This window comes from Bemisia tabaci, chromosome 4 (assembly GCF_918797505.1).
Source record: "Bemisia tabaci chromosome 4, PGI_BMITA_v3".
Classification (NCBI taxonomy): domain Eukaryota; kingdom Metazoa; phylum Arthropoda; class Insecta; order Hemiptera; family Aleyrodidae; genus Bemisia; species Bemisia tabaci.
In genome coordinates this window covers 8,306,517-8,324,097 of record NC_092796.1, presented here as the reverse complement: position 1 = coordinate 8,324,097, position 17,581 = coordinate 8,306,517, and the positions used below count along the sequence as shown (strand labels likewise).

At 38.1% G+C, this 17,581-nt stretch overlaps 1 protein-coding gene across 1 annotated transcript in view; it reads right to left on the bottom strand.

Annotated features, from left to right (window-relative positions):
* Positions 1 to 17,581, bottom strand: part of timeout (circadian regulator timeout) — a 285,339-nt gene that overhangs the window by 257 nt on the left and 267,501 nt on the right. The window contains exons 18-25 of the mRNA XM_072299231.1: positions 14,994 to 15,063; positions 13,910 to 14,108; positions 9,087 to 9,324; positions 7,984 to 8,090; positions 7,379 to 7,472; positions 6,929 to 6,983; positions 2,893 to 6,458; positions 1,883 to 2,002 (exon numbers count right to left, since the gene is read on the bottom strand). Coding sequence (XP_072155332.1) covers positions 4,802 to 6,458; positions 6,929 to 6,983; positions 7,379 to 7,472; positions 7,984 to 8,090; positions 9,087 to 9,324; positions 13,910 to 14,108; positions 14,994 to 15,063 — 2,420 coding nt within the window. The 3' untranslated portion in view covers positions 1,883 to 2,002; positions 2,893 to 4,801. The remainder of the gene's footprint in view (positions 1 to 1,882; positions 2,003 to 2,892; positions 6,459 to 6,928; positions 6,984 to 7,378; positions 7,473 to 7,983; positions 8,091 to 9,086; positions 9,325 to 13,909; positions 14,109 to 14,993; positions 15,064 to 17,581) is intronic.

Genomic DNA, 17,581 nt, shown 5'->3' with positions numbered 1-17,581 from the left:
CTGTAACAGATTCAATCAAATCAAATATGAAATGAGTATATGAGGTGATGTCTTATCAGTCAATGAAGTGCTTATAATCTTATGTAACACGTCATAGGGTGCTTGAATCAATAGGAAAGCTTATCAATATTTGGACAGCTTCAATTACCGAGCGTCACTGATAATTGGAACATTTTAACACGGCAACAGAAACAAAGTTAGGAGCCACACTTAAGATATTAGTGTCTCACTGTCTCAAGAATCACTTGACACTTTTTTTGGTGGATTAATTAGTTTTGTGATTGCCTTTTACCTTGCAAAGTTCAGGACTTTACACAATAAAATATATTTAAAACTGCAAATATTCAAATAATTCACTCTTATTAATTAAAAGGACTTCACTGCATTTTTTGTGTCGGTTTCACAACCACAGATTGGTCTACAAAATGGATTATGAAGAAAAAAATATTCTTCAATCTTGGTTCAACAAATTGGAAAACTGATGTCACGCTGAGCTATTGCCTCCACTAAACTATATCAGTTACCTATGGATCTTATCTGATATTAAATAGTCACTAGCTATCAAATTTAAAAAAGGTATTTTCATATTCTCAATTTACCTCTTTATAAGTGTACTTTAATTTTGATAATCACCCTCAATTGATGATTTGAGTGCAAAAAGGACTACCATATAGTGTTTTAGAATTCCCAACAAAAATTTCTTTTTTTTTAAGTGAGGATATTACTGGATCATTGATCTTGAGATCTGCGCTGAGGATACGGTTAAACTATGAAGAACATTTCCATCTTTTTACAAGCATTTTTCCCCAGCAAGTTTAAAAAAATTTAAAGGAAATTCCCAAACACAAACACTGAGAGGTGCCCTTTATGCATCCAAGTCCACAATTTCTTTAATTTTTCAAAGTAGTAGCAGTATGCAACTTAATTTGTTTAAAAGACACTATTCAATGGATGACCTTTTTATTTTTTTCCTCTAGACCTACATTTCTCTTTAATGTACATAACTCAAAAGTTTCCAAACAAAAATACCATTTCATGCATGACATACTAACACATGGGCAAAAAATCCTAGTAATTAATTAAGAGGATTTCTCGGAGGATGAGAGCTTTGGCTCCCCTTCCTTCACATTAAAATGTGCTTTATTTTTCAAACTTCTTTTTTAAAGAAAAGGGAGGGAAACAAATCGTAAAATTTGTTACTTCCCAAAATTTTCCACCATTGGCTAGGGCCCTCTTCATATGCACTTCTGGACAGGATGTCAATGTGATTGATTATCGACATTTTTTTTTCTCAACTTTTTAAATTAATGTATGGGGTGAAAGGCATTAGCTAAACAAAAAGCAATGGTTATAATTAGCTTGGGTATCTAGAGAGCCCTTTCAAAAGATTAATTTCAGACTGTGAGCTAGAGCTTAAGAATTCAAGTAATTAATAATTCTGATTAGGTAACAGAGAGGTTATCATTACTTGATCGATGAACCGGTTTCAACTGGAAACTCTCCCACGTGTAAAGTCTGACTTGTGCCTCAATGACTAAATAAGAATATGTAATGCCATACGCGCCAAATTCGAGGTATAAAAGTTTTGTTATATAATACAATTTGTATTATGTCAGCGTTAATGACTTGGTTGAAATGTCATAGGTTTCACAGTGGGTAACACTTACCTAATGGACATTGGTTGCGAGACTTAAGGTAAAATTATTTTAAATATTTTTGGACAGCTAGAAATCAGACAGCTTTAATCAATTTTTCAATATTACAGCTAGAAAAATGCAAAGCCTCAAAAGTCAAATTAAAAGAAAGGCAATTTCATGTTCTGAATACTTCATTTTTTAAGAAGGAGAGGTATAGATCACTTAGACACAATTCAAGTACTTACCTAACTTTCAGGGGGATTTTTCCTTCATTAAAAAAAAAGATCCACTATCAGTTGGGCTATGGAAAATTATAACAAGGTTGTTATGTCTTCATCTTCTTTTTTTTTCAATTAAGTACACATCTGAAAAATAAATGAGTCATAAACATGTTATTGCCAATAACCCTTATCAATAGACGCATTCATAGAGATTTACCTACTTGAGAATCAACAATGCATTCAGATTTCAATCTCTGAGATGGAGGCTGATGATGTCAGTAGGAAATTAGGAATATTTAAGAATTCTAACTTATGGTAAAAATATTTTGCACTATAACTTAGAAGGGAAAATTATTCTTATAAAACTCATGGACTGAATCTGGGTTGCCTTCACTAATTACATTGCCTTAAGTATTTTATATTTTGTGTGCATTTTGAAAATACAATTAAACTTAAAACATCAACAGAGATTTTTTGACTCATTCTTAGGAGTTTACTCATTTTGTTCATCCATAAGAAACGAGACTTCAGTATATTTCCTCATGGGGGGGGGGGCGCATTATTAAGGAGAATGTGTGGTCAAGTGAGGTTAAAAAGTCAGACTTTGTATTATTGGCGTAAAATAATCATTAATATCCTATGTAATAAATTGCAAGAGGAATGGTAAATTTTTTGCTCCAAAAGAGAACATTAAGTTGCTTTAAAATCTTAAAATTTTTCGGCCCCGAACACATGAAATTGAAATTTTAAAAAGCTTCTTCTAAAAATCATGTTTATTGAAATGAGATTTTTAAAATGTCATCTTACGATTAATATGATATATCTGTACATTTTGAGCGCCAAAATTTGATCTTGGCCGTCAAGCAGAGGCATCAATGACTCCATATCAAGTTTTTTGGCACTAAGGTCTGTAATTCTGCGGATAGTCACAATTCTGGGTGGCCGCGAGGCAGAAATCAATTGAAAATATTTAACATTCTCTTCATTAAGTCTTTTAAATAAACAAAAAAACATAATAATATTAATGCGAATACCTTCAGGATGAACTTTTAAACTTCGTCTTTAATTAGGGGAGAGAAGTTGCCTCCTTTACATAATTTCCAGAGAACATTTTTCGAAATAAAGAGCAAATTAAATGAAGGAAAATCTATCCGTCAGCGAGAAAACTGATCAGAACGTCGAGCAGAGAGAATAAAAAGAGTCTGAGATGATACAAGTGGAGCATGTGACAAGTGCACTGCACTCTCAATCATTTCAAGTTGACAGTTTTGCAAATTAAGCACAATTCATGCAAAGCTCTTACTTATAACGAGCTGATAATTTTACGCATCGTAGCACTAGCCACAAGATTATTCACCTACTAGTGAAGTGCACTGATAAGACAAGGAGACATCATTAACAGTGATTACATGAAACTTAGTGAGATTTGGCTCTTGGTTGATAAAACTAATGACCGTTTGGAAAGCTGGCCGATTCCATTGATGCGAACTTGTTTCCTTAAAGCATTTTACTCAGATTATTAGATTTATTAAACCCAGAACTTTGGAAGCGCTCTAAAATTTTGCTCAAGCTTCTTGTAAAATGCCTAAAAAGATGAAGAAAATTGTTAATTTTTCACGGGAAAATTAGAACTGAAAAAGTTTTCAAATCCTGTGGAACTTTTCTTGTTTTTATATTTAACATTTTGATAAAAACACACTTGATAACACTTTGATATGGTCATATTTTTTTTATTGATTTTTTAATTGTAAATCTTGTTCGGCGCAACTGTTGAATGTATTGAAAAAATTCCTCTTCACTGATATTAGGTTTCATTGCCGGTTAGCTTGTTTGAAGTAAAAAAGTGGCTCGTTGTGATAAGGCATGTATTGGCGAGAAGCAAGTGCTTTGACAGGAAAACCTTATCATTTGCACATTTTTATCTAAAGTAACCTATTTTACAAAAGCTCACCGGGTCACAAATTCACGTTAGCCTCTCCTTAAATCTCGATAAGGTTCAATGGCCCAGTCTGAGTCAATATGTCTGTAGATTGCATCAAATTATGCATTATCAATAAAATGCCTTCGGACAGTTTGATGCTTAATTTCCGTAGTCATTTACTTCTAAAAATCGAGAGGTTCATTAGGCCAAATATTCCTTTGCAAGAAGTGTCTGAGTACTCAAATTTTCATAGGAAATAAATAGTTCGGAAAGTAAAGAGAATAATATAATATTCTAAATAGTCAATTTTATTAAAAAGTGATTAAACTAAAATGACAAAAATATAATTTGAATCAATGATCTAGAAAGACTTATGTGGTTATTTCAAAGTATTTTTTTTGTTTTGGAAGGGGGGGGGGGAATAATATAGTACAGTTTAACAGAATACTTTTAGAATGAAACTGGGAATTTTGCATTTAAAGAATGGCGTGCAAAAATTTCAAAATTTTCTTTTTTTGAGTCGGCCAATGAAAAATTATTCTAAAAATATACACTTATGAATGAAAAGAAACTTTCATAGTGTATGATGAAAATTTACACAACAAAAACTGAGAAAAAAAGCAAAAAGAAATCAAAGACCTATAAAATCAACAATTAATGCTCAGCTATTTCTGAAAATTTCAGTAACATGACTTTTCGTGGAGCGAAAAGTTAAAATAAAGGTAAAAAAAATCCCGAAAAATATCACATGCACACCTTATGGTGATATTACTTCTAGAGAGACATCCATGTCAAACTGCAATGACTCAAGACAAACATTCACAGGCAAGACATCTTAGTTAACTATGTTTAAAAACTATAAATAAGTGAAGGAAATTGAAAGAAACATGTAACACTGAAATTAAGGATATAAATTTTCCTCATTTTAATTTATCATAAGAAATTGATGACATTTATTGCTTGTTAACATAACATTGATGATATTATAACTTCGAAAATAAAGCGTAGCAATTTTAAAGAGTTCAGTCAGAGTCAGAATCAATTTGGAGTTTCCTAGTTTTATTGACAGTGTTGAAACTACTCGAGTTTAATTTGAGTGGAGATTGATTCGAGTCAGAATCTAGATGCAGGGATAATTTGGCGCTGGGGGTGTCATTTGAGTCTGAATTCAAATGCAGCACCATCTTGGCTGGAGTGTTGTTAGTATCGGAATCTTGATGTGAAAACATCCTTGCAGGCGAGTCATTTGAATCGGAATTCAAGTAAAGTGACATTCTACTGCCTGGAGTGTTACTCGATGCTTCAGGCAAAGTTTTACTATTAGGGGTGATTTTTGAGGCCGATTCTGATCTGACTTTGATTCCTCGTTTGGGCGTGTTATCACTACTACGTGCTGGGACTTTGCTCTTGGGACTGGTGAAAGTTTCATCATCAGAGCTATTGATTTCAATGGCGGGACTTAGACTAGAACTGGTTTTGTTTTTGATGAAAGAACAAGTTTCACTATCAGAGCTATCTACTTCAATAGTGCCACCGATCTGACGCTCTGCTGTTTTACTCTTTGAAATTAGTGGAGTTTCATCATCGGAGCTGTTAATCTCGATTGATTGTTCTTCCTTTCTTGAGGTTCTTACTTTGCCATCCTGTACCTCAGAGTCTTCTTCATCAGAGCTAAGTACTCTCCTCGAGCGCTTGTTAGCAGCGATAGAAGAGCTTTGAGATTTTGGTAGGTATGTTTCTTCTTCATCTGAGCTGAATACTTTCTTAGAGGATTCCTTTTTACTACCGGGAGGAGAGCAACGAGGTTTAGGAGTTTTTTCGCTATCGCTATCAGAGCTGAGCACTTGACGAGCACGTTTTTTATCTGAACTGAAAGCTGCCTTTGGAGACGCGGTTATAGTGGGTGTTTCATGATTTTCCTCGTCCGAGCTAGCGGCTTTTCTGAGCCGTTTTCGAGAGGCAGATTTTTTAGCACTAGCAATGGGCTGCAGGTTACCAGAATCTTCATCAGAGTCAGAGGCAACAAAATTGGAGGTTGAGAATTTGTTGGAATTGGAAATTACTTTCAGAGGTGATTTTGTCGGAGTTTTGCTCTCATCCTCCGAGTCTGTTAGCACTTTGGAAGTGCCTTTAGATTGACTTTGACCTGACTTGAAACTTGAGGCATTGCTTAAAAAGAAACTTTCGGAATTCTCATCATCACTCTTGTCAGAAACTGGAAGGGAGGTTTCAGCTCTTGCTTGAGAATCCTCCGAGTCTGTTAGCACTTTGGAAGTGCCTTTAGACTGACTTTGACCTGACTTGAAACTTGATGCATTGCTTAAAAAGAAACTTTCGGAATTCTCATCATCACTCTTGTCAGAAACTGGAAGGGAGGTTTCAGCTCTTGCTTGAGAATTCACAGCATTAGAGGTGAGGCTTCGGAAAAACGTCTCTTCATCCATGTCCGAGTTGTTGCTTCTTTGGGAATTTTGGGTGGCTGAGAAGTCACTTGTTGTGCGTTGAGAGTTTTGTGTTGAAGATGTTACCTTTCTCCCTGCAGCATCATTATCACTGTCACAATCAGAGTGCATAGAACTTCTGTGGCTCGGCAAAGTCCCTGGGAAAATGTCACCATTGTCATCATTCAAAACTCCTGGGTCTGAATCACTATCGGAGGTGTCAAACATACCAGTATTTCTGTGAAAAAATTGCAAAAATAGTTTAAAAGCTGAAAGTAAAAAAACTGAAAAAATAAAAAACATTTTACAAATAAGAAAGTTATGGTTATGATAACTTCTAACTTTCAATTCCTAACTCTTGCAAAGTTCCAACAATGTTCAATGTCTATCATATACGAAATCTCCGCTAAATTGTGTCTTAAAAATAGTGCAATTTGGTGAGATAATTATTGAGCAGCACACTTAAAATTTACAGCCCTTGAAAATTACTTAGTCCATTAATGGATTGTGATGGATTCAAAGTTAGAATAATATGATGTCTGAGGGAGAAGTTAAAAACTATCCACCATAATGTGTGAAATCACCTTAAACATTTCGGTCAAAATGGTTGAACCTTTTTTTAAAAAAATGTAGACAGACATTTTCCTAACCAATAGAGCAACTTCCTTGAGCTAATGAGAATAGAATAAGAAAAAAAGAAGGACTTACAAAGGAGCTGGTCCGGATTTAAACGGAGCTCTCTCATTCTGTGAACCTTCGGCATCTAAAATTTCAATAAAGAAGCATGATAAATAATAAATTCACAATAAATTTAAATAAAGAAGAACAAAAATTAACTTTAGCTTTTCAGCTCAAAGACATACTGACTTTAATTAGAACTCAATGTAATAAGGTTTGGCAATTTGTATCAGAAGTTTCTAGATAAAAGATATCGGAGAAAGCAGCAGTTTCTTAAATTCCATTTCAATAAATACCTCATTTTATTGAGGAATGGGGAGAAAAATAACACATTGGATACAAACAACTATTCTGCAGCTCAAGCGTGCCCCTGTTGCTAGAAATTTGAGTCTTCATCAGACAAAGAGTTGCTGGACAACAATTTGAATTTGAATACATCTGCAAGCTCTGATTTGATGTACATTGGATTTTTATAAATACCTGAGGCATCTGATTTGGAGTCGCTATCACTGTTGTCATTCAGCAAATCTTCTTGCGCCTTTTGATTCTTCGTTTTTGGTTTGCTTTTGCGAGGCTGTAAGTATACATTTCCATTCATTAAAGAAGAGAAAACAGAATCCAGGAGTTAAGTGAGAAAGCATGAGAGGTTACAGAAATATAATGCACGTCAGATGGGTGGAGAAAGACCCCTGAACTTCACAAAATATTTGTGGGAGAAACAAAATAGAGTCAGAGCTTTTGCGGGTCAGATGGATGGGGAGAGACCTTCATTTGAAGGCAGCTTGGACTTTTATAAAGTGTCTGACGTCATGGATCATGATATTCATTTATAGTTTTTATTGGTGGGCTGTTCTCGACTGTCTCTAATTTTGAAGATTAAGTAGTCATCATTCAGATGATTGTTAGCGGGATAAGAGACTGTGAACTGTTTTGGGGCTGAACTTGAGATAGAATTTGGAAAATGAATTAAATATTCTGGAATAAACCAAGGGAAGAAAAGTTAGAGAAAATCTGGAAAATATGGGATTTGAACCTAATGAGAAGGTATTGACAAAGTGGGAGAATAATTAGGTAGATGAACAAACCTTGGGTACTTTGGTTGCTTTTAGTCCCAATTCTTTCAATTTTTTGATGACATTTCTCCTTGTCCGTTCCTTGTTGATTAAATTCTTCATGATCCAATCGACCATATCTAGGAGCAGAATAGAATAATTTCAATTTAAATATGGTATCACTTTCGAAGAGTAATGATGTTAGACAAAATAAGGCACATGAAGAGAGATAATGATGAGATGAGCCTCCTGCATTTTGGGGGAAGGAGGACAAAAACTTTTTCGTTCCTTTTCCCACTTTTCAGTTTTCATCAAAACTATTTTGCACAGTAAATCAACAATTTTGAATGAAAGACAAACTTTTAATAGAGTTTGATTAGTATTAGTTTTGATAGCTTCTTAAGGGAAAGAGAACAATGGATTCGGATCGAAAACTATATTTTAATATAAGTTGAAAAATAAACATCTAAAATACGCGTGAAACATACGTCTGAGCAATTGCTAGCATTACTATTGGTTGCAAAAGTGACTAGTTGATGAATAAAATTCACAAGATTTGAATAACTAATGAACTGACTATCTAATTTTGTAATTGTATTTTCTGCCGTTAAAATAGCTTTTAAGTGCGTGCATTGAACGTCTTCTTAATTGCTGTATGTATGTGTAAGTCGCTTTTACAGCGCACTAAGGCGCTCTACAATGCCTACCTGCCACAGGAATCTGTCAGGGTAGAGATCCTCCGGAAGCTGGCATCTCTGTATCTCTTCACAGATGCCCCCTGCCCACCATTTGGCTGGACACACTCTCTGTCGCCTACCTGGAGGGACCCCCTCCAACACCTCCTTTAACAACCTAGTATCAGCCGTCCTCTGCACATGCTCATACCATACCAATTGCTTGATTGATTAAATTTTCTTCTTGATTGATAAAATTCAATAAATAATCCTTACTTTCTTCTTTGATACTATCCACATAATTACAAGGAAAAATAATGAAATAATTTCCTTAAAGATTCACTGTATATACAAGACAAATCACTGCATCTGATTTCACATTGGCAGCAATTTGAATTATTAAACAGGAGAGAAGAAAAAAAGTTCCTTCTGACGCTACCAGAAGCAAGAAGATATACATACCTCCCTCCGGCTTGTCACGCTCATATTCCTCAAAAAGGACCCGGAGCTCATGTTCTTGTTCCTCGGTCCAAAAGCGGTTCTGGGAACCTCGCTGTGGCGCCTCTTGCCCATAGCCTGCCTCCATCTCAAAAGCTGTCTTCTCGGTCTTCCAAAACAACAACTCCATGAAAACTAGTTTATTCGTCTTGGATATTTCTGTAAATCTGCGAATTATGTAGACCGCAAATTTCTGCAACTCCTGAAAGAGAGTGAAAAAGAAATTGATCAATACAACAATAAATGATCTCAGCTCTAAGGTTGATTCCCATTAATTCCACTTCTTTTTCTTTAACATTGATATTATGTGCGCTGCCGTGCTAAGGAAAAACGTCGTATGAACATTCGGGAGTTGCCAAAGTTCCTTAACTGAAAAGTTCATTTTTGAGGGAATTTGTGAATATTTTTCCCTGAAATTTTCAGAAACATTGGGTGAAATTGTGAACAAAATTATCTGAAAAATTGGAAGAAAAATATTCAGGGAAGTTGTGTTTTATCGAAGGAAATTTTGCATCTTCTGAAGGTTCATACGGCGTTTTTCCTCAGCACGGCAGTATGACACTCGTACGGACCAACTTTAACAGAAAGGAACCACGTCAAATCTAAATTGAACCAAGAGACAGAGGTTTTAAGTTTTTTTCTTCCATGAGGCTTGATCCTCCTAGAAATAAAGTTGTAGACCTATTTTCACAATCGACGTATTTTATATCAACTTCGAATTTTTGATAGGAGAATAAACGTAAGGCCGGCTAAGCTCAAAAATAATCCTGCCTCATTTTTTACACGATGTAAGTTGGCTCCTTTTTGTTTACCCCTTAGATGCTAAAGCGGGGTCAAAATGACCTGAGGTTTGCTAACGACACGTGACCTGCAAGTTGTAGGAGGCCCGTACATACGAGCTTCCAATAGGGTCTACAAAAACATCCTAAAATAAAAAATCAGCCATCAAACTGAATAAAAAAGAGAAAGAAATCGCGCGTGTCAACACAGCCGAAGATAGGAGAGATGTATTTGGGCTTCATTTTTGAACTTTACTTCTGAATCTGACAGAGCGACACATCATTGGCAGCATAGAGTGGATTGTTGCGAGTTTATGCCTCGCGTCATCGCGCCTGCAGTTTTGCAGACGCAACACGGGCATCCATCAAGCACGAATAGTTGTATCTCTGCGCCGTCATTAACGCGTGTTGAAATGCACCTTGCTCTTGAAATTTGAGGAAAGGTAAGATTGAGTTTGTTCAATATATTCTATGATGTGTCCACCTCAATGAATATTTTGAAAAAAAAATTCGACAATTGTTGGAAGGGATTCGGCGCTTTCGGAATACTCGTACGTTACTTTTCTCTTCCACGGCAGCGCAGTGTTTATAGGGATCCCCAGCGTTGCGCTTTGAGAGTTTATGCCTCGCGTCATCGCGCCTGCAGTTTTGCAGACGTAACACGGGCATCCATCAAGCACGAATAGTTGTATCTCTGTCTTTCACGCGTGTTGAAATGCACCTTGTTAATTTGTATCATGTATTCATGCGCGGCACTCGGCAGTCGCTCGCATTGCACAGGAGCGTCAATTCAAACTTTCCCGCCGAAATTTAAACGGTGCCGCTGCGTCACGTCCCGAGGCGGAACATTGAGCTTTTCCTCGAGCTCGGTAGGGAGCGCACGCGGATCTATTTTCATCTTGAACCTATCACTTTGCCAATTGCCAACAGAGCACAGGGGAGAATTTCATGAGCCGCCCTGCGCCGTCTGCAGCGCGCATGGCGCACGACCTGCCTTCATTCGTCTAGCGTTGAGACGTTGAGAGTTCACTTATTACTTCACAGGACCAGTGTGTAATTTTAAAAGTCGAAAATTTTAAAAAAATGACGGAAAAAAAAATTACACGATATAGGAGTTTCTCCGCCAGGGAACTTAGCTCTCCCCGCAAGAAATCGTCCGTCACCCGGCCGCGTCGGAGGCGCCGCGGCTTGCTGCCAGCGCGAAACGCGCACTGACGCCTACAAACCTAAAGGACTACTTCACGCATTGCGCAATGCTTGAAGTATCCTCTTGGGTTTGTAGGGGTCAGTGTACGCCTACAAACCTAAAGGGCTACCCCACGCATTGCGCAATGCGTGAAGTATCTCCTTAGGTTTGTAGGGGTCAGTGTACGCCTACAAACCTAAAGGGCTACTTCACGCATTGCGCAATGCTTGAAGTATCCCCTTAGGTTTGTAGGCGTCAGTGTGCATTTCCAGCTGGCAGCGGCGGCACGCTGCGCCGCGGCGTGCCATAAACTTGCCCACAATTAATAGATCAGGTTGTTAAGATGTAGGCAATTTGACATCAAATTCGAAATTAGCGACTTAGAAAAACATCAGCTACGAAACTTTCGTGATCTTTCAGTCATTATCCAACTTATTTCTTCCTATTCTTGAGTTTTCAGGGTGTCTAGTATTTTTTAATTTTGAAAAATCCAGATATTTTCCTGATGTTTCCTGCACCTTTTTCAGGTACCTAATCTTCAATCATACCCGAGGAAAAGATAAATCCTCTCCGATTTCTCAAACGCCTACGAGGGCAACAAAATGTACTAAACACGTCAAGAAAGAATGTGATTGAGTACGTTTCTACCCGGAAACAAAACTCCACGCGCGGAGAATACAGTCGGTAACGAATCTCATAATATCTCTGCCCGGGACAGCTCTTGAAAAAGCCACAAAAATGACCCCTGATCGAAAGCCCCCCCCCCCCCCCTCTCTTCAACGCCCCATGACGCGACGATATTTTCCTCCCGGCTGTAATTCATATTTCCATCGGCTCTCACAACGCGAAAGCGATTAAAAAGTTGACAGCGAAATCAAACTTTGCTGACAGGAGCGTATTCAACACTTGGATAGAATCTGTACACGATCGCTTTAAGGAAGAATGCAGTATGGTTCTTCGGGCGTTGCCGTTGGAATCATATAACACACATTTTCTGCTTTAATCTTTTATATCAAAATGCGGAAAATACTCACCTTTATCACGACGTTTGAAAATCTCTGTTTATGTTTGATTTTCTTCAAGGAAAACAAATCAAAACGCTTCCTTGCAATTTGTGGAATTTTTCCGCGCTTGTCTTAAAATGAGAGGAGGAAATTCATGATAAACTTTCAAATAGAAACTGGATTAGTTTTCCTATGGAGAAAAAAGAATGCGCGACGATTTACGACGTCCCGATCTGCGATACGCATTTTTCGACTTGGCTAACGATGACTTACTTGAAAATTTTCAGAGGCTTACATTCTCATTTCGACACTAGAGCATTGGGTCTGGACTTCAGGATTGCTTTATTTCCTGCTGTTTCCTGATTTTTGGGAAATAATTTTCTAAAATACAGAGAGATGTTCCGAGATTTTCGGGAGAAAATCCTCGAACGGAAACTCGTGGTTTCTTCTCGTAAATTTCTTAATGTTCTCTGAGACATCCATTTCCTATCAAATTCTGGATTCTCTTCCCGGATGATTTTCTTCCCCTCATAAATCTCTGTGACTCAGCATTCCAGGCTCGAGACACAATCATCTAAAATATCTGAAAACAGGGGAAGATATATGCATAACTTTCCTGGAAAAATGAACGTTTGATTGAGGGGGGACCTGGCAATACTCGCGTATTCATACGACGTTTTGCCTTGACACAGCAACACTACCGTGCTAAGGAAAACGCCGTATGAACCTTCAAGCGTTGCCAAATTTCCTTTGGACAAATCGCTAATTTATAGAAAAACTTCTGAATACTTTTCGGTCAATTTCTCAGATAATTTTGTTTGTAATTCGATCTAAATTTTCTGAAAATGTCACGGAAAAATTTTCATAACTTCCCTCAAAAATAAACATTTTATCGGAGAAAATTTGGCAACTCTCAAATGTTCATACGGCGTTCTTAGCACGGCAGAATACGACCCGTAATCTTGAGCTAATAAACACGTTATAGTGCTGCAACCCCCAGCCTCCCCCACCCTCTGCGAGTTGTCACGCTGTGCGCGGGCTGAAGAAAAGAGTTGATCCCCTATCTCAAAACTCGGGTTAACTGAGTGCGCGACAGACTCGTTTTTCATTTTGATTTAGAGCCGATCGGCTGGGGAAGGGGGATCGACAGGAGGCGGGGAGCTCGGAAAATCGGCTTGTTGACAAATTCCATCGTTGTCAAAAACGGGGAGGGGGCCGGATGAGCGATGAAACTTTCCGAGTTCCCCCGATGGTTAAAAAAAAGTTATATGACGAGTCGGGGACATCAGGGGGATGTTTACGAGGACCCCGATTTCTTTATCGTCCATGAATTTCGCTCTTTTCCTCGCCGAATGCGCGCGCGGCGCTGGCGGGTTCCGTCGGTCTCGTGCCGAAAGCCTGTGCATGGAATAAAATAGATTATTGGAATCAAGAACACTAGGAAAAAAACACATTGGATCCAAAGTCCAGACTCTTAAAAAACATCGACAAGAAAAAATACTCTTGATTCAATCAGATTTAAGCTTAAATCAAGAACCAAGCCTCTGAATTTGAGCGAATTTCCTTTTGATTTTAAGCTTAAATCTGATATCTGATTGAATCAAGAGTCCTTTTTCTTGTCAATGTTTTCAAGAGTCTGGACTCTACATCCAATGTGTTTTTTTTTTTCCAGTGAAGATTATTAGAATATATCCTCCGTAGGAAAAGAAAGCGATGGCGATGTTCCAACACGGAAAAAATATGTTCAAAAATATGTCACGGCGCGATTACTTGCCTTCATTATATTAGATAGGCAAATGTGGGCTGAGAGGAGTTTACCTTGTGAGTAGGATTCTTTGAGTTGAGGATGCGTTGGAAGGTTCTAAAAACGGAGGCTTGGAAGATCAGAGCCGGTAGTTTGCAGTCGAAAGTGATCCTGTGCAACAATTTCACCAGTTGATGATTCGTAGCCACCGAATTCTTCTCGAACTGCTCGAGCAGGGTGCAACAAGCCTGAATCGAAGACGGCCGCGCAAATCTAGACATCATAAACCAATTCTATGAGTAGGTAGGCGGAAGACAAATCGCTTAAGAAGAAATTCAAAGGTCATACGATTTTCCCACGAAATGAGCCAATTTCCCCTAACTTTGCCTCAACATTATCTCGGTAAGTTCAAAATTAGTTAAACATTGCGTTTTCAAGTCCCCAAATGGAGATGTTGCATGTGGATTTGCGATTTGACCATTGATTCTTATGTAAAAATTCGCGAGAAACACGATGGTGCCACTGGTTTTCTCTGAAATCAACTCCCAAGCTCGAAAAAAGCTCTCAAGTTGAGGCCAAAATGGAGGGGATATCATATCCCACGCTATCCTGAGAGTCCACCTCTACATCAAAACAAACTCTCCATGCAAAGATAGGGAACACATACATTGACAGGGTTGCCACTTTATTTGAGGACTCCAAAACTGAAAACACGGCAACCCTGCTAATATATATGCTCCCTATTTTTGCATGGAGAGTGTGTTTTGATGTAGAGGTGGACTCTCAGGGTAGGGTGGGATATCCCCTCCATTTTGGCCTCACTTTGAGAGCTTTTTTTGAGCTTGGGAGTTAATTTCAGAGAAAACCAGTGGCACCATCGTGTTTCTCGCAAACTTTTACGTAAGAATCAATGGTCAAATCGCAAATCCCTCACACATGCAACATCTCCATTTCGTGCAAAGTTTAAAAAAAACGAAATTAAAGGTGATTAATTTAATCACCTGTATGTATCATTGATTTATTTACAGATTAAATAAAAAAAAGGAAACAAGAAAGCGGAACAAAATGAAACGATTAAACGGCGAAAAGTAAGAATGTGATCTAAAATTGTGCGTTGAAAATTGTATGGGTAGTTCTTGAAAAATATGTTGGCCTTACCTTCTCACGAAATCGATGAAACTGAAGTTCTGCTCAGAAACGTCCATCCCTTCGTCTCTTTCTTCATCATCTGTGACAAATTTAAAATCGAGAAATTATGAACGATCTATCACGGAAAAGTTCAAATATCATTCGTAGTAGCTTTTACAACAACATAGTATATCTTGTTTTGGGGTCGATTAAGAGGAGAGTCGGCAAATAATATGGATCTCCAGATATCTCTGATTTTCAGCAGCCATTAAACCACTTATGGTGTGAACGAGCAAATTTGAAATAAAGTGAGAATGTTCCATCAGGGCATATTTTCTTTGAATAGAACTAAGACATTGATCAAGTAGAGCATATTTTTCAAAACAAAACAATAGGAACTTAATTTACTATATCACCACACAAGGGCCTACAGCAATGTCTCTAAGTTCCATCTGATAGCTTGTTTTCTTGTATCCATTTACGGGTGAGTAAGTCACCACGAGAAATGTCAAGGAATTTTCCTTACATCTCAGAGGAACACAAAATAAGTTCAACAGAAAAGTCACCATTGCTCTTGAATAAACAGACCCATGGGCGAAAATTTAAAATAAGGGACACTTCAGGGTGAAAAAAGTCGAAAAATCAAGCTCATCATTTCCCTGGAAGTTGTGTTTTCTCAATTCTGTACGAATTCTTGGAGCTAAAAACGTATATGGTCCCAACGTTTTCAGAAGTTTCCTTTTTACACAATTTTCCCTATTCAAATTTCAGCGATTTGTGGCGGTCGTGAGCGTGTGACGGTCGTGAGTTCCGGAACAAAAACGCAGCATCTTTGGAAACTAACAATTGAGCACAGGATATCTAGCTTGGTTGATACCCTTTAACAAACAGCATGCATGATTTCAATGAAAAACATTTAAAAATAAAACGAACGAGCGTGATGGTCTTGAGTTGCCAAGTGAACAGAATTATTACTTGCCAACTGGACTGCATTTTGCAATTTGGACCTATAAATTCCGGCCCGGTCTAAAAACGACGTATGTGCCAATAGTTTCCCTATGCACATAAGTGTTTTCTCAGATGAGCCAGAATTGATAGATCCAAATTGTAAAATGCAGTCAAACTGATGTTGCTGCGATTCAATCGTTGCTTGTGACCTTCAAACTCAAGATTATTGAGATTTTCGACTGGATCCCTGCGAAACTTGAGCAGGGCTACAGGCTCTGCGCAAAGGGCATTTGGACTACATTTTGCAATTAGGAACTGTAACTTCCGCCCCGGTTTAAAAACAACGTATGTGCCATTAGTTTCCCTATGCACATAAGTGTTTTTTCAAATGAGCCAGAATTTATAGCTCCAAATTGCAAAATGCAGTACATTTGATCGGCAACAGAGTGGCGAGTGGCGTTGCAGGAGAGCACAGGCCTCGGCTCGAAAATGAAGTGACTGAAGACTCTATTGCTGCCCTGCTAAGGAAGAACACTGTATGAACATTCGAGAGTTGCCAAATTTCATTCAATAAAATGTTTATTTTTGAGGAAAGTTATGAATATTTTTCCTTTAAATTTTCACACGTTTTAGGTCAAATTACAAACAAAATTATCTGAGAAATTGGTAGGCATACATTAAAAAATGTTCCTGAAAATTAGTGATTTGTCAGGGGAAATTTGGCAACGCCTGAAGGCTCATACGGCGTTTTTCCTTAGCACGGCAGTCTAGTGCCTAATGAGAGGTGGCGGATCCCGCTTTTCGAGTCATAAAGGAGCCGTTAACGCCCCATAAAGCGACGCGCCTCCCCCCACCCCCTCCGCTACAGACAGCCTCGACGCCGTTATGAAACAATTAAACGCCATAAAACTGAGCGTGTGCAAGCCTCAGCCTCTGCTGCAACCCCCCCCCCCCTCCCCCCACACACACATACCCAGATGGATCTGTCAACGGGGGCAGATGAGCGAAAAAGGCGCACCGCTTACGGACTGCGGCAAAATCAGACTAAAGCCCTTTACGACGGTGTTACTGAAGAAAGCTCTAATGCCAGGGATGAAGTTTTGGGAAGGGTTGGGAAGCTGCAGTGAGTTTTTAGGAATGTTCGAACGGAATATTGTACCGGGAAATTCCTCCATTTTTCGCAAAATTCACTGGGAAAAAAAAACACATTGGATCTAGAGTCCAGACTCTTGAAAATATTGACAAGAAAAAAATACTCTTGATTCAATCGGATTTTTGTTTGAATCAAAACAAAATCCGCTTAAATTAGGAGGCTTGGTTCTTGATTTAAGCTAGATTCGATTGAATCAGGGTACTTTTTCTTGTCTACGTTTTTAAGAGTGTAGGCTCTAGATCCAATGTGTGTTTTTTTTTTTTTTTTTTTTTTGTTTTCTTTTTTTCCAGTGTTGTTAGGTATCACCTGAGAGAGGATCATCAGCTTTTGGCGATGGATTTTGGGTACGATCGCTTTATTTTTAATTCTAACCATTAGGTGGGTTATAGTGGGAAAATCGGAATTTCAGTCTCTAGATCCATCGTGAGGCAGAGCCCGGGCCGAAAATTACCTTCCAAAATCTTAAAATAAAGTCAAAAGTATTGTCTAAAGTATGCAACCGATTTCATGGCGACAG